This window comes from Halichondria panicea, chromosome 2, assembly GCF_963675165.1.
Source record: "Halichondria panicea chromosome 2, odHalPani1.1, whole genome shotgun sequence".
Lineage (NCBI taxonomy): Eukaryota > Metazoa > Porifera > Demospongiae > Suberitida > Halichondriidae > Halichondria > Halichondria panicea.
The window spans coordinates 144,980-172,076 of record NC_087378.1 but is presented as its reverse complement, the minus strand read 5'-3'; the positions used below and the strand labels follow the sequence as shown (position 1 = coordinate 172,076).

The 27,097-nt window shown below is 42.2% G+C and overlaps 5 protein-coding genes across 5 annotated transcripts in view; 2 read left to right on the top strand and 3 right to left on the bottom strand.

Moving 5' to 3' along the window:
- The window catches only part of LOC135332259 (nucleolar protein 56-like), an 11,451-nt gene extending 462 nt beyond the window's left edge, over positions 1–10,989 (bottom strand). Inside the window, exons 1-10 of the mRNA XM_064527635.1 lie at positions 10,911–10,989; positions 10,646–10,847; positions 10,338–10,478; positions 9,953–10,178; positions 9,773–9,839; positions 9,607–9,727; positions 9,308–9,459; positions 4,376–4,476; positions 1,702–1,850; positions 784–940 (exon numbers count right to left, since the gene is read on the bottom strand). Coding sequence (XP_064383705.1) covers positions 784–940; positions 1,702–1,850; positions 4,376–4,476; positions 9,308–9,459; positions 9,607–9,727; positions 9,773–9,839; positions 9,953–10,178; positions 10,338–10,478; positions 10,646–10,847; positions 10,911–10,913 — 1,319 coding nt within the window. The 5' untranslated portion in view covers positions 10,914–10,989. The remainder of the gene's footprint in view (positions 1–783; positions 941–1,701; positions 1,851–4,375; positions 4,477–9,307; positions 9,460–9,606; positions 9,728–9,772; positions 9,840–9,952; positions 10,179–10,337; positions 10,479–10,645; positions 10,848–10,910) is intronic.
- Positions 10,930–12,188, top strand: LOC135332264 (26S proteasome non-ATPase regulatory subunit 8-like). The gene is made up of 3 exons (XM_064527640.1): positions 10,930–11,064; positions 11,128–11,741; positions 11,904–12,188. The coding sequence occupies exons 2-3, from the start codon at positions 11,148–11,150 to the stop codon at positions 12,114–12,116; spliced, it is 807 nt and encodes a 268-aa protein (XP_064383710.1). The 5' UTR covers positions 10,930–11,064; positions 11,128–11,147; the 3' UTR covers positions 12,117–12,188.
- On the bottom strand, positions 12,148–13,588 carry LOC135332263 (large ribosomal subunit protein mL46-like). The gene is made up of 5 exons (XM_064527638.1): positions 13,450–13,588; positions 13,092–13,393; positions 12,767–13,000; positions 12,527–12,649; positions 12,148–12,387 (listed from the first exon to the last, which is right to left on the bottom strand). The coding sequence occupies exons 1-5, from the start codon at positions 13,499–13,501 to the stop codon at positions 12,241–12,243; spliced, it is 858 nt and encodes a 285-aa protein (XP_064383708.1). The 5' UTR covers positions 13,502–13,588; the 3' UTR covers positions 12,148–12,240.
- On the top strand, positions 13,571–18,797 carry LOC135332255 (mucin-2-like). The gene is made up of 9 exons (XM_064527630.1): positions 13,571–13,707; positions 13,843–14,023; positions 14,070–14,128; positions 14,336–14,530; positions 14,590–15,823; positions 16,110–16,211; positions 16,363–17,593; positions 17,766–18,424; positions 18,564–18,797. The coding sequence occupies exons 1-9, from the start codon at positions 13,591–13,593 to the stop codon at positions 18,662–18,664; spliced, it is 3,879 nt and encodes a 1,292-aa protein (XP_064383700.1). The 5' UTR covers positions 13,571–13,590; the 3' UTR covers positions 18,665–18,797.
- On the bottom strand, positions 18,765–27,097 carry LOC135332254 (VPS10 domain-containing receptor SorCS2-like). Its single transcript, XM_064527629.1, has 21 exons — positions 26,838–27,097; positions 25,945–26,124; positions 25,769–25,862; positions 25,543–25,719; positions 25,211–25,355; positions 24,880–25,001; positions 24,562–24,684; positions 24,226–24,399; positions 23,897–24,049; positions 23,612–23,711; positions 23,158–23,446; positions 22,766–23,044; positions 22,553–22,672; positions 22,249–22,417; positions 22,009–22,195; positions 21,314–21,616; positions 20,957–21,253; positions 20,579–20,866; positions 20,154–20,428; positions 19,666–19,892; positions 18,765–18,998 (listed from the first exon to the last, which is right to left on the bottom strand). The coding sequence occupies exons 1-21, from the start codon at positions 27,035–27,037 to the stop codon at positions 18,881–18,883; spliced, it is 4,020 nt and encodes a 1,339-aa protein (XP_064383699.1). The 5' UTR covers positions 27,038–27,097; the 3' UTR covers positions 18,765–18,880.

Sequence of the window (27,097 nt, the reverse complement as noted above, 5' to 3'; positions counted from 1 at the left end):
GAAACGGTGGTTTTTGTGAGTAAAAGTCTGGTTGCCTGTCTGCATTCCTACGTTCCGGTAAGCCACGCCTACGTTAAAATGTTGTGGAGGCCAGCTTGCCCACGAAAATAACGAATATTTTACCCCACGAAAATTACCCGCTTTACAGTATACCTAGAAATTTCTGCGGCACAAAAATTCTGCGAATTCTCCGAATGAATGAGTAAACGCAGAAATATTATCTGCAAATGCTTATTAACCACGCCTAATTTAACAGTTGAAAGTTTAATTCGCAGAAATATTATCCGCAAAAGGTCTTTTTACAGCATTTTTGGGCCGCAGAAATTTCTAGCTTACGGTATACAGGTTATTTCCATTGTCTGTTATTATAGCACATGGTGCACTGTTGATCAAATAGGAAGGGATATATCCTCAATGAAGCCAATTTTCACTAGGTTAGCGGACACATGATTGACTCTAACATGATGAAATCACTAGAACAGATCATCTGACACAGTAGTTAGGGTGTGCACGAATAATTTCATGGGCGCACGGAGAATCACTGAGACATGCAGCTGTTGCTAATCACATTAATCCACCATGCACATACTTACTAAGGTTACTCAAACAATTTGCTCTTTCAGCAACACCCGGTCACATACACAAATCACTTTCAATATTGTGACAACCCAAAAATATCACGATTGCAACATTTATTATATATCAGGTTACGTTTCCTGGTCTCAAGAACACAAATAAACAAACAACTTTCCCCAAAGATACTCCATATATTGTGATACTTACTCTTCTTTTATTGTGTTTCCCTCTTCCGTTGCAAGCTCATCAATCGCAAGTTTCATGACGTCGACATTTTTACGTGGGGTTTGTCCGGTTTCAAAGAAAGTTAACCTTTCCTCTACCTGTTCACGAAGCTTCTCACCAAACTTGGTTGAAGGAGTGTCTGCACGGATGGATGGAATAAACAATCATAGTTTGTTATGAGGGAAACTTGCAGCAGGGACAAATTTGGATAATAGTGATAATTTTGATTACGACAGATCCTAGTTAGATTAGGAAGAGACTTCCAGAAATACACTTGACAGTGCTCTATTGCATGCCAACAGCCCTGGGCCTAATATAGATAGAATACTAATAAGAGAGCTTCAGTTTCCAGTATAAATATTGTGACATTGATTACCTGCCATGTGGTGTATTGTAGGAGACAAAAAGAGGTTGTCAAGGCAGAATTAACCAATAATGTCAGTAGAGCAACAAATTACGTAACAACGTATTGAGCAAAAAATTATATTATTAGAGTATATATTTCGGGCGCCAGAATTAAGCAGATGTTGTTATTCACTCCACACATTAAGTGAGTATGCCGTAAGCACATACACAAATGTACAGGAGTCACATGACATCACAAGACTCGTGTTTTGTACGGATGTAATGACCATAATACCAACAACATCTCCTGATGGTGAGCTACAAGATGAGTATCACTTTACAAGTAATAGCTTTCATTGGAACCCTATATCCCATAGGACCAGACGTCTGACTTTGTTTGTCCGTGGGGAACAATTTTTCCGGCGCCACCGAAAACAGTAAACAAGCATATTTTTTTCCACGAATGTCAAAATACGAGTTCAATAGGAACGTAGAATTTTAGGCGCAATATAAAACCAAAAAAATATTGATAATCATAAGAAAATTATTTTTCACCAGAGAAGCAGTCGAGCCTTGAGGCGATGGAGCACTTGTTGGCAAGGTAACGGGAGATTCTTCCCTTGTTCTTAGAGGCTGCACGTCCAATGAAAGATGAGTGGAATATGAGACCATACTTTGGAGTGTTTCCTTTTGTCTTGAGAGCCCTGTGTGTGTGTGTGTGTGTGTGCGTGCGTGCGTGTGTGTGTGCGCGTGTGGGGGGGGGGGGTGAAACAACAGTGAATTAGTGTGTGTCTATACGAAGGTGTATATGATATAACTCCCATAAGCGTATAGTACCTCTAAGGTAATCCACTTTTGAAAAGTGTTAACTAAATGCTCAACCAAAACATGTAGGTAGGTGGTGGAAGGTATCAAACCATCAACACAGAACTAGACTATACACATTGCCCCAGGCACACACACAAGTGTACAAAACAACTTCACCCATCAATGAACACTAGTGCACTATTGGTCATTTACGTTGCTATGGGATACACAACTTGGATCAAAGAATCATTCTTAGGCATACCAACTTAACAGCAAGTCTTTCATGGCTCGTACATCTGCAGCAGTACAGCTGTGACAAGCCTTACATAATCAACCCACTAGGTTGTTTTGAGACATAAATGTAACTACCTCTGAATGATATGAAAAACCTACGAGAAATTCCAATTTAATTAATTGGAGATCAATTATTACCAAGAACAACATAATATATATACATGCTGCAAAAACATATATAGAGTATATACGTGGTATTGAGACAAACAGTTATTTGGAAGGTCAAGTCTTTTCATCCATTTTGTAAGTCTAGGAAGTATGGTGTTTGCTTACAATAAGTGCCAAGACAAAAAGGAGGTTAATTAAAGTAATTTGTCTGTAAAATGGGCAACAAAAGATGCTGTCTGTCTGAAACAATACATGCAATCTACAATTAGCTAGAGGTTTAGAAAACACATCAACTTTGAGCATATACCAACAATGACACACTAGGTCCGGTAGGAGGCGGTTACCAAGGCGATAATGAGGCGATAATGAAATTAAGGATCATAAAGCACACTCCACGAGAATGGGGGTGGACTGACACCTACATCACACGTACACCATGCAGCTGCATGAGCTAACCACTTGATCAATGCGTTCACACACCCACCCAATGACAGCTAGCCCAGCTGGTAATCTTGTGACAAAAAGGTGGGCAAAAACTGCAGTACCTATATATGGCTATAATACGCACACACACAAAAGAGCTGATAAAAGATGAACAAAGCTATTGTCATTTAAGAAACAACATTTTTTACGAGGAAGCAGAATACTGTCTCTACTGGAAAACACAGAAAAGCATTATCTAGCGGCAGGATCTTGTAGCTGTGACTACAGTTTTGTGGGAGCCCTTCCCTGCAGTGAATATCAGCAACTGTGACCACAATGTTCTGGGCATGTAAACAAACAAGACGTATACATGCCTAGCAACAATACACAGCACATGTACATGGCAGCTGCACTCACAACAACATGCATAGAAAAAAATTAAAAATCAAATAATTTCAAGATTTAAAAGAACTTTAGGTCAGACTAAAATTACTGTTGGTAAAAAAGAACTTTTTTTTCTGGAGCTAGTGACACAGCATGGTTTCAGCCACAAGATATGTATGGATAGGAGAGGTGACCTGTGACTGTATCCACGAGACCAGTGGGTACACCGAGTACTGATGAATAAGGAAGCTGGTAAGCGAATTCAATCAAGCACACCTGTGCTGGATTGTGTAACACATTATCGATCAGTACACATTACCGTAACGATAATCATATCACGATACTAATTATCAACTGTGCTCCCCCACAGCTCATCAAGTATGAATAACGCTAACCATTCAGGAGCTGCACTGTATACATTGTTTACACTGGTAATTAAATTAGCACCAAACACCTTTTTATGGAAGAGGTGGAAATCATGCACGATCGTGAATATCATTAACGTGTGAAGTGTGCCAATACCATGAATGGCAACGTGTGTCCACACATGACAAGTTATGACCAACAATGTCAGCCAGGAGAGGAGGGAAATATGAACTAGTACAACACTAGGGATAAACACACCTTATTTGAGGGGGTTTATATTTAGTAGCAATTAATACAGAGAACAGCAAAACAAACCAGTTAGTGTAAATACACGCCATTTAGTAGAGTGGATTGATAATTACGAGTGCAAGAACTTTGACGCTAGCTGTTATAAACTTATTAACAACTTGGAGGAAGGTACTATTCATATGACCTCAATGAACCCACCTGTTATTCATACTGTTGTACTCTTGTCTACAGCAGGAGGTGGAATGTTAGGAATTGCTTTTTAGTCTAGAACGTGCAAAAAACAAGCTTCAGGCAACTTAAAAGCAAGTACAAATACGGAAGTAGATTTTCTATACTGACCAACCTCATCACACGAGGTTACGCTCTACACTAATTATGCACTATTGATTTTTTATATATTCAGGAACAACAGAGACAGATAGGGCCAGGGCACGGCCCACCCCACACACTGCAGCTATCTATAACTAAATAACACTCTCTATTACACACAAAACAAGTAATGCAACTGAGACCAAATTGCACCCATTCTTTCTCATTCTTTCTATGTTTCAGATGATGGCAAACTTAGTGTATAATACAAAGGCCCAGTATTGCTCACCTGAACAAAGCCTTTTCTGCTCCCAAGATCTGTACAGTGCTTGCTGGATACTTGGCCAGGCTAGTGAGGGAGCCAGCGTGGGAGATGAGACGAGCACCGACCTGTGTGTGAGTGTGTGTGGGTAGTGGTACATGGGAAGGTACATGTGTAATATACACGGCTCTCTAGCTGTGTACATGTATGGGTTCAGGTCACTTAATTACCCAGCACGCTAATTCTAATTTCAACAGTTGACCTCGTTATTGAGAAGATGGTTAGAGAGCTTCCCATACGCTCTATAGAGAGAGGAAACCTCACTCTGTGTAAACAATCGTTTGTGGGCCTCTCATTTCAGGCTACCAAATGTAGTGCTCATCGGCCTAATAAGGCGAAACAATGGGAACTAAAGCTTCTTTATTTCCTCTTGTATTTTGTAATTTGATTACACAACTCCTAGCTTACACTGCAGCAACAACAGGCAATTAATGACACGGAAATACTGCACTTGTTAAGTTAGAACAGAGTGTAGGGATTCAAAGGGGGCTGTCCTATCGTTATCGTTATGATCGCGGAGACAACATTATGATAATCGACTCTTGTTCAGGCTATCAGATAAAGTATGGGGTTTCTTAGTGTTTGATGTTCAGGATGAAAAGACGGAGTATGGTTGATAAGCTCAGTGTAGGAGGGACAGCGGAGGCTATCTCTATTCCTCAACAAGACCACAACATGGCCTCAGACTTGTGGTTGCCAAGAGGAACAATTACAATATATACAATGGTTGATAAGACACTATTGAACACATGCACAGCAAAGCCACACACACTAGTACATCTCTACAGGACCTCACACCGACACCAACTACACTAAGCACTAGTACATCTCTACAGGACCTCACACCGACACCAACTACACTAAGCACTAGTACATCTCTACAGGACCTCACACTGACACCAACCTACACTAAGCACTAGTACATCTCTACAGGACCTCACACTGACACCAACCTACACTAAGCACTAGTACATCTCTACAGGACCTCACACTGACACCAACCTACACTAAGCACTAGTACATCTCTACAGGACCTCACACTGACACCAACCTACACTAAGCAAAGGAAGTACTCGGAAGGATATTAAACACATTTCCTAGACCCAGCTCCTTGAAGAGATAAAGAATGGTAGTAGATATTTCTTTACAGTACGGTAGCTAGCATAGTGGAGTTCCTAACTAGCGGATACCTTCGGGTGAATTAAGGATGCAATTTACGGTAATTGATACGGTACTAACCAGAACTATTACAGACAAAATTTCAAGGACACTGAAATTTCTTGATAGCCTAGGGTGTAACCTGTAGGTCTACGTATCAAGGGATAACGAGTCGACCTTCTGCACCTAGTCAAGTGTGAACCGTGTTATTGTAATCAGAACAACGATATTGAGTCAGTTAGTCAACTACATACAGGAGGGTACAAGGTTGTGCGTGCGTGTGTGGGGGAGGCAGCAGTGTTCAAGGGAGCTCTTTCAGATGAATACACTCAATTTTACAAACCTGACTATAGTAGTAGAAGGAATCTAATTACTCGTAAGCCCACACTAATTAGTGTCGTGTATACAGCTGACCACAGAAGTGTGTCGACACCCCCACCCTCCACCCCACTGTGTAACATGATAGGGACACGGTAATATTTGAATATTCATCTTTATTTAATGAGCCACAATATTGTTATAATAATTAAGTCAATTTGTATTTTGATAAATGCTACGCACGCCTCATCAATTAAAACAACACGGATGATTAGACAAGCAGGACAAGTATGTTCATATCAAATAGATAATAGTGATATGACTAGAAGGTGGTTGCAATGGATGCAACGACAACACAAGGAACTGACCAAATGGGGGGAAAGTTGTCACGAGGTATAAACATAAAACCAGCTCGAATAAGTAAGAAAAGGGTGTCAATTTCCTGTGTGTTCACTTACACAGAAATTGTAGAAGCTGCTTCAGTAGAACAGGTACCATATGGGATGTATACTTTCATAGTACAATTCTTCAAATAGAGGTATTAAATTTCTTAATGAATAATCAAATGTAGTACAGTACAAGTTAGTCACGCTCTATTGCCAGGGCTATCAAGTTGCTCCCAAGGGTCACCATAAGAGTAGGTAGTGGACGTGACTAGGACTGGCTCAATGACACTAAAGGAACTAGTTCAATATTTAATTAATAGCTATGACCCTCCAGGCAATACACATACCACGGTGTCTACCACAGTAACTATAGAAGCAGCCGTAATAATTGTTTTGTGGTAATTTAAACAGCTCACTTGGAAGTTTTGGGAAATTTACTCCAAAATTCCAGTAAGCTGCGCGAGGGGCAGTCAGGTGAACGGTATGCAAGACATTACATGTATGGAAATGATCAAAGATATATAGATACCAGAAATTGAGCCGAAATGCCAAATACAGTCCGACACGTATATACTATACGAACAAATTAATGCGTCCCACGATACTAATTAATGATATGGCCCTCCATACGGTGAACAGAATAAACACATGCTCTTTCATGGTTCGCTGCTACCCATGTCACCAGAGAAGCTTAATTGAGAATAATGCAAAAGTGACAATACCAGTAATTTTATATACAAACAATTTAATTGGTCGCTAACATGTCCATATGCACACCCACACCCACGGTGATATATTCCAATAATAGATACGTTTCTCAAAAATGGTTAAGCGTTAATCTCGAACAAAAACAGGCAAACAAATTTCTAAGAAAAGATCAAAGCTATATAACAAACACTTTGAAGAACTATAAATCCTTTATGGTAGTAATGGGGCCCAACTGTCTCACTGATTAGAACCCCCGAAGCTTCCTGTCTCCGTAGTGGACTAACCACACAACGTACAGTCCATAATTAAAGCTATGATAATTATATATATCACTGTAAGAGAATATCAGAGAAGCCCACACCTAAGGCCAGGGTTTAGTGGGGCATGACAGGGAGTGGGTCTGAAACCTCTTCAAGCAGACAAACCTCGATTGAGTGGGTAGCTAGCTACCATTGCAAAGGCCTATCTCTAAAGCAGCCCTATGACTGAGCAAGCGAGAGAGTGAGGGGAAATAGCTAAAAAGAGGGTTTCAACAAGTATTTATTATTAATGTTTTGCCACTAGAAGATGGAATATGACTTTGAAGTGAAGAGGTGCTTTTCAAGAGAGCCAATGTGTATACGATAAAATTACAAAACTGTTTATGCCAAGAAGAAACCTATCCACTTACTTAAGAGGGGAACTTCAACCATCAACTAGTACACACCGTATGACCATCTGAGAATCATTTTAATAGCACACCCATAATTATACAGATACTTATTTCCTAACAAACACTGAAGGGGCTTGCCACTGACACTGACAACTATAAGAAGCTAGCTAGGGTCTGTTCCTATTGGCAGAGCAATCTCACAACAATCTTAGAAGACAAAAGACCAATTTAATTAAACAGGACATGTATAGCTGTGCTTGGTTTTGCCCCTGCTGTCATCAGACATGTATAGCCGTGCTTGGTTTTGCCCCTGCTGTCATCAGACATAAACAGACATAAGCACATGTTTAAACAACAAAACATTCCCAAATTTAAACTACCACTGTGTGTATACGTTCGCAAAGTGTAAAAACTGCTGAGCTGTAAAAATGTATCACTAGTTAAATGGAATTATCATGTCATTAATACACCTATAACACACTTCACGCCTGGCGTACCAACCAATTAGCACCTCCACGTATATACAAGCCAACTCAATTAGTTAAGGTTGACCCACCTAATTACGATAGTTCCAACTACGTGCTCTGACGAGAGTGGAGGTGTGCTTGTGTGCGAGGATAGTCTACTAGAGTTACAAGGTGGAGGCTAAAACATTGTTCAGAGGGAAACACTCTGTGAATATCATTATTATAAATTAAATATCCATAGCTCAGGTTACATGTGGGAACACAATACTGTCTAATTATGAACCAGACTATTCTAATGCAGACGAGAAACACAGAGAGGAGGTAATTGTTCCCGAGGAGGAGGCGCTATATATGGGACGGGACGTGTGCACAGCTGTAACCAGAGCAGCTGGAAAACTGAAATGCAAGCCAGAAAATATTTACTGTATCTAATATACACCAGTACCCATTTATTTGCCTTATAGGACTCAGAGTCTCTACAACTTCTTATTTGATCTCAAGGTCTCATAATCTGATACCTACCTTATAGCGGGTTATTTTCACATAGTAGAAATGTTTGTATATTTTGTATTGTAGAGCACCATATGAAAATTAAAGTTACCGTAATACGCTCAACGTCACTATCCTGAGCTGTACAAATATTGCAAATACAAATTAATTGGGCAGTTCATATGAAAATTTACACTAACGAAAATTACCTGCTATACGTTACTCAGAATTCAAGGGACAGCAGTATTGTACATTCATACAACTCAGTAGAGAGATATCTGACTCCTAAATGGTAATGATTAGCTGGGCTCAAGTGATTGACCTACTGACCTTTATATATAGGTGGGTTCAAAGGTGAAGGCTTAGTTACCAGTACATAGTAGTCTCACATAGCCAATGAATGTTGTTCATTTAACAAGAGGAACACCACACCTTTGCCTGATCTAGCTGAGCCATTACATCATCATTCTTGTACCATTACAAACACTACAATATTTCTACAAGGTATCTACACAGGACTACAAACATCTGCTAATCCACCCACACATATCAAACACGCACATACTTAATTTGTTTGCACAATTACAAGCTTTTGAACAACCATAAATATTTGCCAACTACTTAATTTCCACCCACACAAGCCCCTCCCTATTACACCCCCCGGCCCCCCTCCACACAAGCTCCTCCCTATTACACCACCCCCGGCCACCCCTCCACTCACCGTTTCCCCGATGAGAGTGGTGAGGTTAGGTGCCACATTGGTCATCTTAGAGGAGAGATAGCTACTGAGATCCTTCCTGTACTCAGCCAACTCTACAACCCTCGTGGCAAAACGCTCAATATTGATCAGGTCAATTGGAGATATGTCCATTCCTGCAAGAGAACCATAATTAAAGAATACTGAAATATAAAATAAAAAGTTGAAACTGTTCATTAGGTAAAGAGTGTGCAACTAAAACACTATGATTATACTGTACATTTTGGTAGGTAAAGATCATCACAGTGAACCGATGAACTTACCCATGGAGACTCTAGCAGCTTCAAAGATGGCCTCACACTTGGTGGAGTCCATGACAATCTCTTCTAGTGGGTCCAACTTGTCCTCTGTTAGATTCTTCCTTGAACCAATGAACCGAACCACCTACACACACTCACAACAGTCACACCATCACAATCTTTCTCTCACCTTGGCATAGAGAAAGTTGTCAGGAATGATCTTCACAAGCTCTGGAAAGTGATATGAATACCATTCCCTGCAAGTAGGTCAACCACATAGTTAGAACACATGTCTTGGATGATATGAGGGTTGTGTAATATACAAATGTTCTATAACAAAAATCCACCATGTGTGTATGCATGTACACACCTGATTCTCATAGAGAAAGTGTTGATGTCTTTGTCTAGTTGATCCAGCAAGCTGATGGACTGGATGATCATATTGTCTGATCGATGAACATTGAACTTGACCTTGGCCCTAGAGTAGCTGTGCCCAAGACCAAGTTGAGCTTGAGCTGTCATGGGAGGTGTTAGTCCACTGACAAGCTTGGGGAAGAAGAGACGAATCCCTCGCAGTAACTCTGACACCACACCCCCTAGTGTGTCAATACAGAGCACAATAGATCATTACCATAATTATGCCATCAACAGTGGACCCCCTTATGCCATCAACAGCGGTTAGCAAGAAATTGGAGAAATTTGAAATTTGAGAGTGTTTGGAAATTGATATAAGGATGTTAAATGTGATAGGGTACCTGATATGCACTGGATGTTGAGGGTCTCTTGAACAGTTGAGCCCAATTTAGGATCAGCTACTCCCAACAGGACCTTGCTCTTTTTCTTGCCCTGTGGTATGTTGTTGGCGATGAACACCTTGAGGTCATCATGCATCACACCTGAGGAGGGAATGGACATGATTATGAAAGACCTTCTTAGAGCTACTGACAAGGCAGTATTGCTCCACTCACTGCATGCATGCAATGTGGGATGTTCACACTTAACATTACAATTCATAATTCAGTTAAATTACATTTTTGTGTGTATTATATATAAAGTTATGTACCTTCAGATATGCAATTGATATTCTCGAGTGCATTTGCTCCGGTCTTGAAGGGACAGAAAGCTTCCAGAGAGACAGTGGAACCAAAGCGAGCAAAGTCTGACATGGCCTCCAGCACTTCAGGTTGGAGGGAACCAACATCCTCCACATCTTTGCAACGGAATACGGCATAGCCAGCAGCATGTTCAAACAGGACAAACAGCACCTGAGGAAAGTGAACAAATGATTACAGGGCTATATCATTGAAGTAAGGGGAGAAAAAACTTGCCATTTTTGCTTTGCTTGGTCTCTTTAGAGCCACGTGGTTGAGAGTTACTCACGTGGTATTGATGTTCTATAAATGGAAATATGTGGTGAAATGTGTGGCAACTAAAAAAGATCTTTAATTAATTAATTGAAAGCAAGTCCTCTGTACTCTCTCTGTAAGTTATACAAAGCTTTGACAGGCTATTCTAAAAGTCTACTACTCTATGTTTGTTTTGCAGGTTGTGAGAAAAGTTTAGAAATGGCGTCAGCTGGTATCGAACAAGCAGCATTGCTGTACCAACAGTTAGAAAGTGCCTGGAACTCGGGCAATATTGGAGTTGTGGGTCAACTCCTCCCTCAAATGAAAATAATCCTCTTAAATCTATCGTTTCTACCTAGTTCGTCACAATCCGGGAACCTGGACCAGAGGGAATTGATTTTGGCTCGAAATACTCTAGAAATCGGCGCATTATGGAGTATACAAAGCAAAGAGATACCTTCATTTCAACGCTATGTGGCCCAGTTGAAATGTTACTACTACGACTATGACTCCCTACTCCAAGAATCACCGTTCAAGTACCAGATACTAGGATTGAATCTTCTCTGTCTACTGGCTGAAAATCGTCTCGCCGAATTTCATACTGAAATGGAACTGCTTTCTGTTGAAGAACAGAAGAATATGTACATCAAGTATCCCATTCGCCTCGAGCAGTTTCTAATGGAGGGAAGTTTCCACAAAGTGTTTCTCGATAAAGGCAATGTTCCCGCAGAGAATTACAGCTTCTTCATTGACATCTTGATAAATACAATGAGAGACGAGATTGCTTCTTGTGCTGAGAAGGCTTATGCACAGGTCAGCTGCTGTAGAGTGTAGTGAGTGGTTAACAGTGACCAGTAACTACCACCACCATTACCTAATGCCTTACTACAATGTACGCATAATTATACCTTTATTAGCTGGAAACTGCCATTTTTATAGCCGTGCAAATTATATAAAATAATATTTTTCATGCAGCTCTCTGTTGGTGAGGCCACCAAGACGTTGATGATTGAGAGTCATGCTCTACTCATGGAGTATGCTGCCAAGAGAGGCTGGAAACAAGACCCCACTGGGCAGTGCTTCCTGTTTGCCAAAGACGAGACAAAAGAAGATCTCCATTTTGTTAGAAACAATGAACTCATTTCTCAAGCTTTAGGTTATGCCCGAGAACTAGAGAAAATTGTATAGTCATTTATCAATATGCTGATTGTCTCTGTAACCTTTTCTGTATGACAAACAATAATATTATATCAAAGTTGAGTATAATTATGTTTATATCAAAATTCCAGAATATAATAATATAACTGAGCTGCTACTGAGGTATAGATGGTGATATACAGCTATACAAGTCTTTTGAGAGATAGTCTTTCATTTCTTCCTTTGTAGCCCAAACATAGTCAATCACTTCTTTGTTTAGCTCTATATCTCCTCCAGTATAGTTAGCCTTAAAGAAGAAGACCTGTGTGTGTGTGTGTGTGTGGGGGGGGGGGGGGCATATAAATGAGTATGTAAAACAGTGTCTCTTATCAATCCCCATGGGGGATTTCCCTAATGTACATAGGGATTTATTTGTTTCCCCTGGAATAAAGTGTGGTTACCTTTGATCCACTAACTCCATCCCTTGCACTGTGTTTGTACGTGAGGTGGGCAGATGGGGCACTGCTGAGGAAGGTAACCTTGAGGTCCAACCCACACTCCTCAGAAAGCTCACGCTGGGCAGTCTGAAACAAAATGAGACAGTAAAACATAGAATTCGCATTAAACTATACATGGGCAATCATAAACACATGTTGCTCTTGAATAGAACATACCAAAACAGCCGACAGTATCTAGCTTACTTCTATTAGTGATTCGTCTCCCTCTAGCCCGCCCTGGGGCATCTGCCAGGCATGCTCTTTCCTGTTCTTCTTGACCAGTAGGTAGAGGACTTGATCCAACTTGCGCTGTACTGACTTGAGATTGTTACTCCTGTCTGCCTCTGTCTGGCGAGAGGCTGGGGTGAAGGATGACAACTCTGTCTCCCTGGCTTCTATCAGCTCATCAAATGCATCCATGGAGTCGTCATTAGCACCCTGGGAATAAGGTACGCTAATACAACACTGCAAATAAGCAGTCCTTTAACATATGACAGGATGATCTTATACAAAAAACTTCATTACTTACTTGTCCACCATCGAGATCTTCATCAAGAGCCCTCTTTTCTCTCTCTCTCTTTAGACGAGTGTTTTCTCTCTCCTCCAGCTCGAAGTCAGACAGTCGTGCCCTCTCCCAGCGCAACTTGTCCTTGAGCTCCTCCACTCGGACCTCTAGGTCAGGTTTCTCTCGACTAAGCAGGGGCATCCTCTGAACACAGGTGGCTGCTACTATCCTCCATGGCTGAGGGGTGGGTGACGCCTCCTTGACGGCAGCATTGGTACTAGTGTAGACACAGCCACTGGACACAGCCAGCCTACACAACTGGGCACCTGAACAGTACGTAGAGCTGGATTAGCATGATTTGTGTGTGATGAATGAAACTTACTTTTATACAGTGATCTTGCTTGAAGGGATGAGAGTAGAAGCTTAGAGTTCATTGCTTCAATCAGTGTTCAGAAGCACGTGGTTTCCGTTCACGACAGTACTAGTATACGAGAGTCAAAGTTCACGATTACTGACTGGCAAAATGGCTGGTAAGAAAAGATCACTGAGAGGTGGAGGAAATATACTTGATCTGCTATCAGGACGCAAGAAGACGGCCGGGTCCACCAGTGCTGCTCCTCTGGAGGTTGACGGGGATCCAGTAAGCACACTAACTAGCTACACAAGGACCACTGCGACCACGCCCCTCATTGTATGAGAGGGGGCGTGGTCCTCCTATACCATTATGTTATGGTACTACATTGCACTATGTTATGGTATCACTCTCTCCTCACAGTATGACTTCATAGATACCCAGAGCCTCAGGCAAGACACTCGGCGGGCAAAGAGGCTACACATTGATGATGACAACACGAGGGTTCCTGCCAAGAAGGAAGTACCCACGACCCCAGTGTATGTGGAGAAGAGGTCTCTTCATGTCACTCCATCTAGTTCCAGAGCAAAGGCCAATAAGAGATGTGAGTAATCATGATCCACCATTTGATATTTGACTTTTTTTGTCAGCTCCTCTATTCTTGTCCGAGGAGGAACGGCTACACCAAAGAGAAGAGGAAGAAATAAAGGTACTTAATGCACCTCTCTAAAATATCATTATAGTACTGACTTTCTTCCCCAAAGCTTTTAATTTTGTTTCTATCTCAATTGCATTGCTGCTCAGTAACGTTTCTTAATACCTCACCTCCCCCCCCCCCCTCACACACACACACATAACCTCCCCCCCACACACACACACACATAACTTCCCCCCCCCCACACACACACACCTTCAGAAGGCCCTAGAGGCTAGTCTCCAGGAGAAGGAGAGAGAGGACAGGAAGAGACGAAGAGAGACCATCAGGGAAGAGAGTGAACAGAGCAAAATTCTACACCAACTGCAGCAGAAGAAAGACAACCTTCGGGAGACCATTGAGACTGTGATTAGGGCCCGGGACTTGTGCAAACAAGACATGCAGATAGAGAGAGATGTTAGTATTGTTAGAATTGCTGTACCTTATATTTAATTCTTTACTCGTTTCTTTCCCAGATTCTGAGAGCTACAGAGCACAAGGAAGAAGCTACACCTGAAGATACCAAGTCCACACAACCTCTGCCATCAACTAAATCAGACACGAAACAAGTGCGATTGTCGATGAAGAAAGTTAGTATCAGGTCTCTAAAATCGAAGAAGAGAAGTGATGAATATAAAACTGTTATTACAAGTATTGTGGCTAGAGATGCTAAGAGCATTGCTCAAGATGAGAATATAGTTGAGTCAGATGATGCTACCCCTCCATTGTCTAGAGAGGCCTCTATTGAACCACCTCCTATCTCAACAGCTGCTCAGAGTGTTGATAGTATTAGAGAACAGTTACCGGTGGCAACTAATACTGACAACTCACATGCTGAATATGATTCTAAGCTTTCTGATGAGGCAAATCTGGATCTAGCTACAGCAGGTGTGTTAACACGCTCTAGCAACTTGGAGCCCAATACTCAATCATCAGGTAGTCGTTCAATACCGTTTCAAGTGGTCAGCCATCCCTCACCCCCCACAGAGCCTAACGAACACATGGATACAAGTGGGAGAGGCATAACACGAACCCCACCCCCCACAGAGCCTAACAAACACATGGATACAAGTGGGAGGGGCATAACACGAACCCCACCCCCCACAGAGCCTAACAAACACATGGATACAAGTGGGAGGGGCATAACACGAACCCCACCCCCCACAGAGCCTAACGAACACATGGATACAAGTGGGAGAGGCATAACACGAACCCCACCCCCCACAGAGCCTAACGAACACATGGATACAAGTGGGAGAGGCATAACACGAACCCCACCCCCCACAGAGCCTAACAAACACATGGATACAAGTGGGAGGGGCATAACACGAACCCCACCCCCCACAGAGCCTAACAAACACATGGATACAAGTGGGAGGGGAAGAACTCGAAGCAGTTGTCTCAGTCTAAGTAGGAAAAAACGAAAACGATCTTCACCCCAAAAAATCCTGTTCCAAGAGATGGACAATTCGTCGCCAATGAAGTTACCACAAGTAAAGAGAATTAAATCAGTTGAAGAAGTGAGCAAAGTAGTGCTGTCTAAAGAAGAGGAAGTTACTACTGTGAAGTATGCAGCCATTAATGAACATTTACCAGCAGCTACTCCAGAGGATGTCAAGGAAATTACTCGTGATGTTGATGAAACTAGTGACTCAAATGTCAACCAAGGCAACTGCTCCAAGAGCCTGGCTTTGTCGACACAAGATACGCGTAAGTTATACTGTATTCTCTTTTAGCCTCATCACTAGGCTCTTCTAGAATGTTAGGTTAGTAGTGAAAAATGATACCGTGTAGCGTATTTTCGTGTGGTGAAAATTTTCATATCGAAGAGCATCATACAAAAATTAAAACTACGAAAACTACGTCTACTGCAATAGATTCAACGTCATTATCTTGAGCTGTACGAATATTTAAATGGGTAGTTCATACGAAAATTACCCGCTCTACGATACTTTCTTCCTGTATTTTGTAATCACCCTTTATCCTATCTCTACAGGTGATGTCAAGGAAATTACTCGTGATGTTGATAATACTAGTGACTCAAATGTCAACCAAGGCAACTGCTCCAAGAGCCTGGCTTTGTCTACACAAGATACGCGTAAGTTATAATTATACTGTAAATATAATTATTTCTTTTAGTCTCATCACTAGGCCAACTATTTTCTAATAGAACGCTAGGTCGAAAACACTAATTTATTGATACTTTCTTCCTGTATTTTGTAATCACCCTTAATTATCCCTCTCTACAGGTTCCCCTCCACTGCACGTGTCTAGTCGGCCCTCAATGGACGTCCACGCTCTCAACCTCCGCCTGCCTAAGATGTACTGCCCCTCTGGAAGCTCCCCTACTGAGCACACGCCTAAAATCATAGAGCGATTCAATAGCTACTTCTCTCAACTACGCGAGGCACAGAGTAAAGTGCTGACTCGACTGAAATGGGGAGAACCTGTTAAAATGGGTTCTTCACAACAACTTGTATTTGGTGTCACCACAGGACGAACAACTCGTCGCTCAAAAATGACCCATAGATTTAATTTAATACTACCTAAAAGAACTAGGACGAAAACAGCTGTTGAGAGTTCGAATAAAAACAAAACTTTCTCGTTAGAAGAATCTACTCCAGAGGAAAAGGATGAAATGCTAACTCAGCAATCTACAGCAAGTCAATTGTCAGCAGAAAATTCTCCCATGAACTATGATTACGATCAAGCGTATGATGCCTTGGAATCAGACGCCATGGAAACAGACGCTGTTAGAAGTCCTGATAAGTCCAACTCAATGAACGGAAGTCAACCAGTGTCACCAACTGGTGAGGATGTGTGTGATGATCTGATCATGTTGAACACTCAGGGTGAAGTAACTACACCACACACATCACACATATCACACACATCACACACATCACACACATCACCCGCTGCCTCTGGAGCATCACACACATCACTATCTACTTTAAAACGATCCACTCGATCACAAAGACAACTACCAGAAACTGTGTCCCAGAAAACACCATCTTCCAATCAAAAAGGAAACTCTGCCCTCGACTTTGATAAAGAAGCGACACCTCCTTTAAACTGGCTCAATTCTCGATCACAAAAAGTGGGCAATTCCAAACCCACTAGCAATCGTAAGAGAACACCATCATTAACAATGAAACGCCAAAAAATCAGAAAACCACCAAAATCTGCTGCTGCCAAAATGATACTTGAAGTCACTCCCCAATCAGAATCTGAGGAGGAGAGTGTTGTACTGGAGAGAACTTTGACCCCTCCTCAAGAGGACCTGAGTGATGTGCCGGAGAGGACTTTAACCCCTCCTCAAAAGGACCTGAGTGATGTACCGGAGAGGACTGACCTGAGTGATGTGGAGAGTGATGGTGTGCGGCGGAGGAGGAACAGTTTGAGGAACAAATGGCTACCTCTGAGCAGTGAGAGTGAGTGGGAAGCTACAGTCATGGCGGAGGAGAGGCGTGGAACAGGGTAATGTATAATCTGGAGTTATGTTTTGTGTATGGCATTAGCTAAGGCATAGTTATAGTACAGAATGGACACTAACTTGTTGTTTGAACACACTGTATATGAATGTTAGCAGTCAGTACAGTGAAGTGTGATACAGTCATGTAATTATAATGTTCTGTGTTGTCCCATCCAGTGTGATTGACCTGACGGAGGACACACAAGGGACTTCCCCTCCACCTACCACCACACACACACGTTACACTCGTAGTAGCAAACAACAGCTGTCAACGTGTCCGCTATGCTCCAAGCAGTTCCTCCCGTCAGTCATTGCAGTCCATGCAGCCCAGTGCGATGGCCTTGACAACACATCCTCTCCCCCATCCTCCTTTAGAACGAAGCAAACTGCCTCGAGGGCCACCAGACGATCATACCAACCCACCCTTCACCAACTGCAAGCAAAAGAGAAAGAGGTGTTGACTAAAACAGGGGATCGCATCGATTCCGATAGCGATGTTTCAACATACGGACCCCCTGATGAGAATGATAACCCACTTCTGGACAAACTCAGCTCTGCACTGGACGGTAGTATCGAATCAGATGACAATCATGTGACCACATCATTGAAGGAGCTACGGGTGATTCCCACTGAGGACGGAGGCTTCATGGTTGATGAGAGCACTATCAGCAACTCACCTATACGCAGCTTCACTAAGATCAGTGATATGACAGCCAAGGACAGAGAGAGATACAGGAACCAGTTTAATAGACCACCTCCCAAGAGTCGTGGTGGCAGAGCAGCTGTAGCTACTGGTGGAACGTGGAGCAGTGACTTCGAGGAACTTGCTGGCTCTAGTAAGTGTGATTAATATATATATTAGCTAGCTATAGTGTGTAGTATGCACATAAACGTTGCCTCTATACATGTACAGTGAGCGAGCTTTTCAATATTGTAGTGTTGATGTATAGGATTATTGTGGTTGTGATATTGCAGGTAAAGGAGGAAGGGGGCGTGGTCGAGGTGGTGCCGGGAAGCGGCGATGGAAGTCAAGAGGCAAAGGAAATAGATTTTCCAAGAGAAGACCTCGAAACTGAACCCCTGCCATTACTATCTCATTATGTTATGCTATTTGACTGTCTACTGGTGATCATATAATTATAATTATACCACTCGACTGTACCATTTGATGTCAAATTAAAATTTTATTGTGATCTTTTTCATTTGAAATATCTAATCTATATACATGACACGAATAGCACACCTGTGTACAATGGTAACACAACATGCCAAAATAAGTTCTTGAACAGTTATCACTCATTTCCACTCTCCTTGGTGTCGGCAGATTCTCCGAACGCTTCATTGAAGCTCAGATTCCCGTCTCTAGGCTCTTCCATCATAGAGTACTTCATCTGCAGCTGCTTGTTCCTCCTGCACACGACAAATACCAAACAAACGATAATTCGTCACTGATTCACTTAAAAAGCATGAAACACACGAGAAGCTTGAGCATGTAGTATTTCACTTTAGAGCACGTAACTGACTACACACATACAACACCTACACGTACAATACCTACACATACAACACTTACACGTACAATACCTACGCGTACAATACCTACACATACAACACTTACACGTACAATACCTACGCGTACAATATCTACACGTACAATACCTACACGTACAACACTTACACGTACAATACCTACACGTACAACACCTACACGTACAATACCTACACGTACAACACTTACACGTACAATACCTACGCGTACAATACCTACACATACAACACTTACACGTACAATACCTACGCGTACAATATCTACACGTACAATACCTACACGTACAACACTTACACGTACAATACCTACACGTACAACACCTACACGTACAATACCTACACGTACAACACTTACACGTACAATACCTACACGTACAACACCTACACGTACAATACCTACGCGTACTACACCTACACACAACCAGCACCTTGGGACATTATTCATGAGTATATGTACAATCTACAATCTCTAGTTCTTATTTAGTATTGTGTGGAAGACAGTGATATCATTATTATCAAATGATCTGACCTGTAGCAGTAGACACTGATAATCACCACGACCACGATAACAGCGACTAGGATGATTGTGAATACTACTGCCAGGACAATGTCAACCAGAGGGTTACTAGAAACTGGTTCTGGGCCAGAGCGGTCGTTATCGTTCCGATTGACGGCGCTGTCGGCAGTCAACACAACATCATCAACATTGAATGTGAATGCCTCATCAGCAATGTCTGCCAGCACCTTGTCGGCCATCTGAAAGTGAACAGGTGTAAAGAGAACAAAAATAGATTAGTGGGATTCATACTTCATATTAGACCCCGGAAATGTGCAGAAGCATAATTATTGGTATTAACGTTGGTAGAATTAAGGTAAGCCATAACTTAACACACATTTATACGACATGAACTTTAGTGCATGCACGTACAGACCATGCAGGAAAGTACATGTAAGTACGTAGAAATCAAACAATATTGACAATATTGGCAATGTTTTGGAGAAGGCGTCTGGTCTAACCTGCATAGTGTCCTGAAAAGCTTGCTCTGTATAGTCAGCAGGGAGCAGGTTAACATCCAAAGCCAGGAACATGCCGGGGGACCTCTTACGTGAGTCAGTCCTGACTATTGTGGACACTCCCACAACCTCGATCAGTGACGCATCTCCATCGAACTTCATGGCAATGAATTGCCTTAGAGAATAGGAGAGCTTCTCCTGCCACTCAGGAGTGTTGTAGTTGGAGGGGAGTTTGTCAGCATCAAATAGAATCGTGATAGCTCCGAATTGTCCAGACCCTGTTTGTATATTAGTATAAGATAGGGGAGGGGGTTAAATAGACACATGGCCGGAAATTTACTAAAAATAGAGGTATAATTATAGCTAGCTAGTGAACTTAACAATTAAATATGTACATACATGTAGTAGCAATAAAGTGTTGAACTTACCAACAACAATGAGTTTCAAGTTGTTCATGTATTTAGATACGTCATTTGATGCTCTCAGTATGGCATCGGTTGATCCAGGCTGCTTCATAGTGAAGTGAAGCTTAATCTCTGCATCATCTGAGATGATGGAATGATAGTTGGCCAGTCTAGAACCAGTGGGAGACTCAAGGGTCACTTTGATCGGCCCCTGATAGGGAGAGTTTTGACTGTTTTGTAGAATAAGATTGAGTGTTATCAGTTGTCCTGATCGAGCAGTCTGCTTGGATGGGGCAACCACTGTGATGTTATCTGAAGAATGGAAAAAATTAATTTGTGTGTGAATCGTAGAAAATCGAAATTGCAGCTGTCATAATGTACATATAAATTAATGTTGTTTACTTTGAGCGTAGACACTGATGACTCCCTGCACTGATCCTGTAGCCAGATAGGAGCCACGCATTGTGACCACGTACTGCCCCCATGTTGAGAACTGGTACGAGATTGTTCGCTCGGTCCCGACAGTCTCACTACTTGATTGACGAGGACGTTGCACTAGCCAGGAGAATGCAGTCTGTGGTGGTATTTCAGTGAAGGACGGTGGTGACACTTGGAAATCGATGTATTGTCCGACTTGAGTGAAAGCAATTCCCTCTTTTATGATGAGAGCATCACTCGTGATGTTCACATTAGTAGCAGCTGTATGTAGTATACGCTGGGATAATAATACAACTACACGAGGACATGGTTTAGACTTACCTGCATATGTACGAATAGACTTGGTTTTTATTTTTTCAACGTTGGAGAACACGGCCGTTAGACTAGTGGACACAGTGTAGTTGCCAGGGCTCTCGTAGACGTGCCCGACTATTGCCTGAGGGCCAGCCGTGAAGTTAGTTCCATCACCAAAGTCCCATGCTAGCTCAAACGGCACTTCTCCGAGATGTCTAGTACCAAACTGCGTGCTGATGCTGACTGTAAACCGTATGTAGAATCCAATGGGCACACTGTCGTCAATGTACAGCTCTGAGGGGTAACCCACGGAGAACCCGATGAGAGTATCTATAGGAGGGAGGGGGGTTATAAATTGTTATCAAAGCAATAATTACATACACTAGCTAGCTTTGCTCACTACTCACAAGTACACACGTACACTAGCTAGCTTTGCTCACTACTCACAAGTACACACGTACACTAGTTAGCTTTGCTCACTACTCACAAGTACACACGTACACTAGCTAGCTTTGCTCACTACTCACAAGTACACACGTACACTAGCTAGCTTTGCTCACTACTCACAAGTACACACGTACACTAGCTAGCTTTGCTCACTACTCACAAGTACACACGTACACTAGCTAGCTTTGCTCACTACTCACAAGTACACACGTACACTAGCTAGCTTTGCTCACTACTCACATGTACACATGTACACACACGTTCACTTGACTTACCCAGTACTGTTACAGATACGCTTATTTCAGACAGTCCTGCGTCATTCCTTGTGCTCACTGTGACCCTATACATACCAGGAGAGGCAAAGCTGTGCTGCTGTGTCTGGGCCGAGATGAGGCTAACATTTTGAAGCAATGGAGTGGAATCACCAAAGCTCCACACATAGACAGTTGAGAGCTTGCTCCCCTAAATAAATACCATCACCGTCAACTAGTGCAGTATAGACAAATGGTTCTTACCCTTGATTGTGAGAGTGTGAAGGTTACTGGCTCATCTGGTCGGATAGATTCAGGGAAGTCAATGGACAACCCTCCTGCAGCACGAAGTGGACAGGGGGCTGTTTGGGGGAGTAGGAAATCAACATTGATGTTCTCCTCCTCACACTTGTCTCCAGGAATCTTACGGTATCTGAGGCAAATGTGAAACAGTTCAAGTTAGCTAGTTAAAGGTGATCAAGAAAGAAAAAGTTATTGTAAAGAGTAGTTGATGGTCAGTAGGTCCTAGGATGAAAGTAATAGAATTCTATGAGTGATTCTGACCTACCCTGATGAGTAGGTGTAGTTGTTGCTCTCAGGACAGATGATTGGTGCTGGGGGAGGGTAGACGTGTCCAGGCACCGCTGTGCAGGGACTGTTCAGAGTCTGCCGAGCAAAACCTAAATCACTGCAACAAAAGAGTACTCAATATTAATTTTGTATAATTGTAGTCGGGTGAGAGATTGTCAAATATTCAAACGCAGTACAATGTTTTACTCACCATTCAAAGTCTTCAAGGGAGCATCGACAACGTGAGGTGTTCACTGGTTTCTGGTAGTCTGGATCCACATAGCAGCAGGCTGACCCATTTCTCCGCTCATAGAGGACCACCTCCCCTAAGAGACAGCTCTCACTCAGTCGATCGTCCGTTGGGATCCATTCAAAGTAGTCGAAGGTGTCACATTGTCTCGGGACTACAGACGTGAAGTTGAGTGTGAATACAAGCCACTCAAACACCAGGTCATTGGCGAGATATTGGTAGAAGTCGACACCAAACACTCTGTGCATGTGGAGAGAGAATGGGTTATCTGCTAGCATACATAAGTGTGGGGAAGCGTGAATTGCACTAATGCCCAGCAATAGCAGTTAGCAGTGAGGCTACTAGACACTTACGAGACTAGTCTTGGTTTCTCTCCAATCTCAGTCTTCATTCCAATCACAGCAACTCGAGGCAAGGGCACATCCTTCTCCAGCTTATTGGTCATCCAGGTAGCTCCTTCATCACATGACCACTTGAAATCATCCACGAGGATTCGCTTATTTACCATGACAATGATCGAGCCGAGAGCAAGAAACTGGAACTCCCAATTTCCGCTCTCCACCTCTGCCCACGTAAAGCCACCGTCTCTTGATAAGTAGATTCTCGAATTAGCAGCAGTAGAGAAGCCAGTGCCAAGGTTGCCTGGGGTGTGGATATGAATAGACAGCATGTATTATGGAAATGTGTCGCATGAACAAAGGCTCTCAAAATTATCATAGATCGTATTATAAATAGTTTATATTTAACTTTTCCTCAAGCAAATAGTGGATATATTCAAGAATCTCATGCTCAAGAGGTTATACTCACCGGCAGCCATGATTAGACCCACAGCAGTGTCTTGTGACAGGATGGACTGGTAGCCATTCTCAACATCAGTCTCCATCCGCACATGCAGAGAACACCCTGGCTGCAAGGGGGAGACAATACGGGTAATCAAGAGTAGATACTCTTCTAGTGATGTAATATACACAGCAATGCTTATGGTAGGCAGTACTAGCTCTCTCAATAGCTGTGTTTTTGCTTCAGTTAATCAATAAGTTTTACGATATGTATGTACAGTATATATGTGAACAGTACACTGGGGCCAGTTACCGGGAAGCAGCTAGTGGGTAGTCCATTCCTGTCTACTGCTGGTGCTTGGAGGGGGGACCATTGCCCTCCCTTGTTGTGGCTGATGAGGGTGCCACCAAAGCTGTCACCAGGTACCTTACGATTAGCCAGCACAGCACCTCTGATACCGTCCACCTGTGACAGTGTATACAGTCTACGATAATGAGTGCTATCACTGGGAGATAAGTATACCACATAATCAGGTATAGTTAGAGCTACAGAATGCATAGAAAAATTGGACGTTCCAAACTCAATTTATGATCGATTAACAAGTATAGAGGGTAGGCCATTTTACATGCAGATATACTTACCAAATGGACGTCAAAGGTTGGGTTCCCATTTTCCCCACCACTTTGTACAATGTAGTCCAGAGAGAGGGAGTAGCTAGTTCCAGTCGCATCGGATATGTAGAGGTGAGAGGTGATGTTGTTATGGTAGATCCCTACAAGGACCTCCCCCTCACTGCCATCTATCACAGAGTAGTGCTGAATGGACAACACCATGTGAGGTTGATTCAAACATGAATATTAACATTTCTAACATAATCCTTTTAGGAGGAATGTTGTATGGAAAATAGCTCCACTTGGAAATAGCATGCACACACTTGGTAGCTAGTCGTGCAGGCCATGGTCTTATATTAATCTTACCAGGTGCTCAAGTTCGTCTGAGAGGAATGGAAATAGTGCTTGTCTGAAAATCCTGTCCCTCCTGTAGCTGACCCAGAGTGGACTGGAGTAGGTCACATTGCTATTAGCTGCTGACCCGGAAATCTGTGTACATAAACACACATAACATGAATGTCACAACTGTCCAGAACTAATTTATAGAGTATGTTTTGAAAAGCTGATTGTACTCATTCTGTCTACAAAACCAACCAACCTAATGTGATGTTTAGTTCTAAATGCAGGCTACGTTGTTTGGATAACTTAGCTACAGACACCAAGCTATGTAATGGTATGACTCACCCGTACAAACATGTACTCATGTGTCATTACAAATGAGCCACTCTCAAATGGTCCCAGCTCGGGAGCAAACAGTTGGACCTCGGTGTAAGGATAGGTTGAGAAGTAGAGCAGGGACTGAGTACCTGGGCATAGAAATAATAGCAATGGCTTGTCTGCATACAAACAAAATAATGTTCAGCTATTTTATTACAAATTGTGATTAATTAACAAGTACACAGATAATAATATTAAGACTTTGTTGAAATGTACACAATAGTAAGCTCCTAGTTCTAGTAAATCATCTGGTAAAGAAAGGAGAGGGAAGAGTGGCTGATACTATTCTTTTGCTAACTTTCTTTAGATGTCCTCTGCTCAAAGTAGACTGTGGTGAGGTCTCCCTCGACTTCCTCGTTCAGTCTCCTCCAGTAGAAGCGCTGAAACGGAACATTGTCTCCAATCTTGGTCCAGTTTACACCGAGGTTACTCGACACCCACAGCTAAAGAGAACAAACCAATGATATTAAAGTGAAGCTACATTTAACAGGTGTGCTTATTTTATATATAACTGTTATACAGAAAAAACGAACTGCTAGCTAAAGTAAAATAGCCGATTCAACGTTGCACCCACACAAAAGCATATAACAAGTGAAGCTGAAAGTTTACTATTAAACAAACACAACTGACCGCTTCTTCAGCGTAGTCTTGGCTGAGGATGAACTTGCTGTATTGGGTTGAGTTGGGTGCTAGTCTGCTCTGGAAGATGATACTGTTAGGAGTGAATGGCGTGCTACGAGCAGTGAAGGTCTCTCCCACATCCTCCGTGACTTGCAGCGTTTGGTTTATTACATCAGCAAAAACCAACTGAAAAAAAAAGTTTAATGTGAAGCAAAAATTTATATATTCAACTTACATATGAAGTGTTGACGCCGACATAGTAGCTCTGAATCAAATAGTCTTCGAGTTTGTCAGTCTCGTTGATAAATGTCTTACCATAATCAGTAGACCTGTATATATAATCAACATCATACATTCACCTTCTCTATACAAACACCTTCTCTATACAAACTAAATAAGTGTATCTCTAACCTCCAAAGCCAGGTCTCTATTGAGAGCCCAGTTGACTCAGAGGGTTGTCTGGTGAGTATGAAGATGTTCTCGTGAGGGTAGCCAGTCCAGTGTACAATAGCATGAAAATGCGAATCATTGGTCAATATAGCAGCCGTGGACAGATCCAGGTCCTGCAAATCTGCCTGTCTCTTTTGAAGTCTGTGAAACAGAGTTGGGAAAAAAATTAGTGATGAGTACAGATTAATCACATTAGCTTTGAAGTCGACTAATATCGAACATGTTACTTTTATGGCCCTGGGAAAGCCTCTAAAAAGCCATGAAACTCTCTGAAGTGACACCTGTGCATGACTAGAAAGTAAGCAAATGCCAATAGCAGTCCTAGAAATACACTACCTGATCTACCACTTAACCATCTGCCAGTCAATAGCCACCTTAAAAGGTGCCCAGGGAAGTCAGAGTACAGTAGTGCAGTGTTTATTAGTCATATATCTGTGAGATCAACCATAGATGTTTGTCTATGGATCAACCATGACTGTATGTATGGCATCACCTTCCCACAAGAGCACAATCACTATTATTAGTTTACTATAGTTATTGTCCAGAAATAGTAAGCCTATTCCACTGCCGTTTCTAATCGAGAATAGTGGCGCTTGCTAAACAATAGATCATCAAAGTCGTTCGTATTAATGAATTCCTACTAGTTTACTGCTGTTAAGTGTGTGTGTGCACTTCCTGCAAATTATGCCAATAAACACGAGTACATGTGAACTCAGATTGCAAATAATTTATTATTCACCTTGCAATCAACGCCTAAGCGCTTGTGTGGGTAACTACTAGTAGGTATGCGTAGTATATAAATACTACCAATTAATTTGATTGGCTCATGATTAATATGCAGGACAGGCACGTACCTAGAAGAGTAGTCCTTCCCATTGAACTGGCTTGCAATGTCCTTGAGCTCTTCCAGGCTACCAAGATCAAACACTTGTGGCATTCTCTGTCCTCTTCCTCTCACACCATTGGCACTGTCTTTAGGCCCCGACACGGAACAACAGCCCTCCCCAGCCAGACATGCTCCAAGAGCAAATAGAAGCAACTTCGTAGAGAACATTATTCATGCATGCAGTATAATAGTATATAAGATTCAACACTGCTTGCACTTCTAATTATA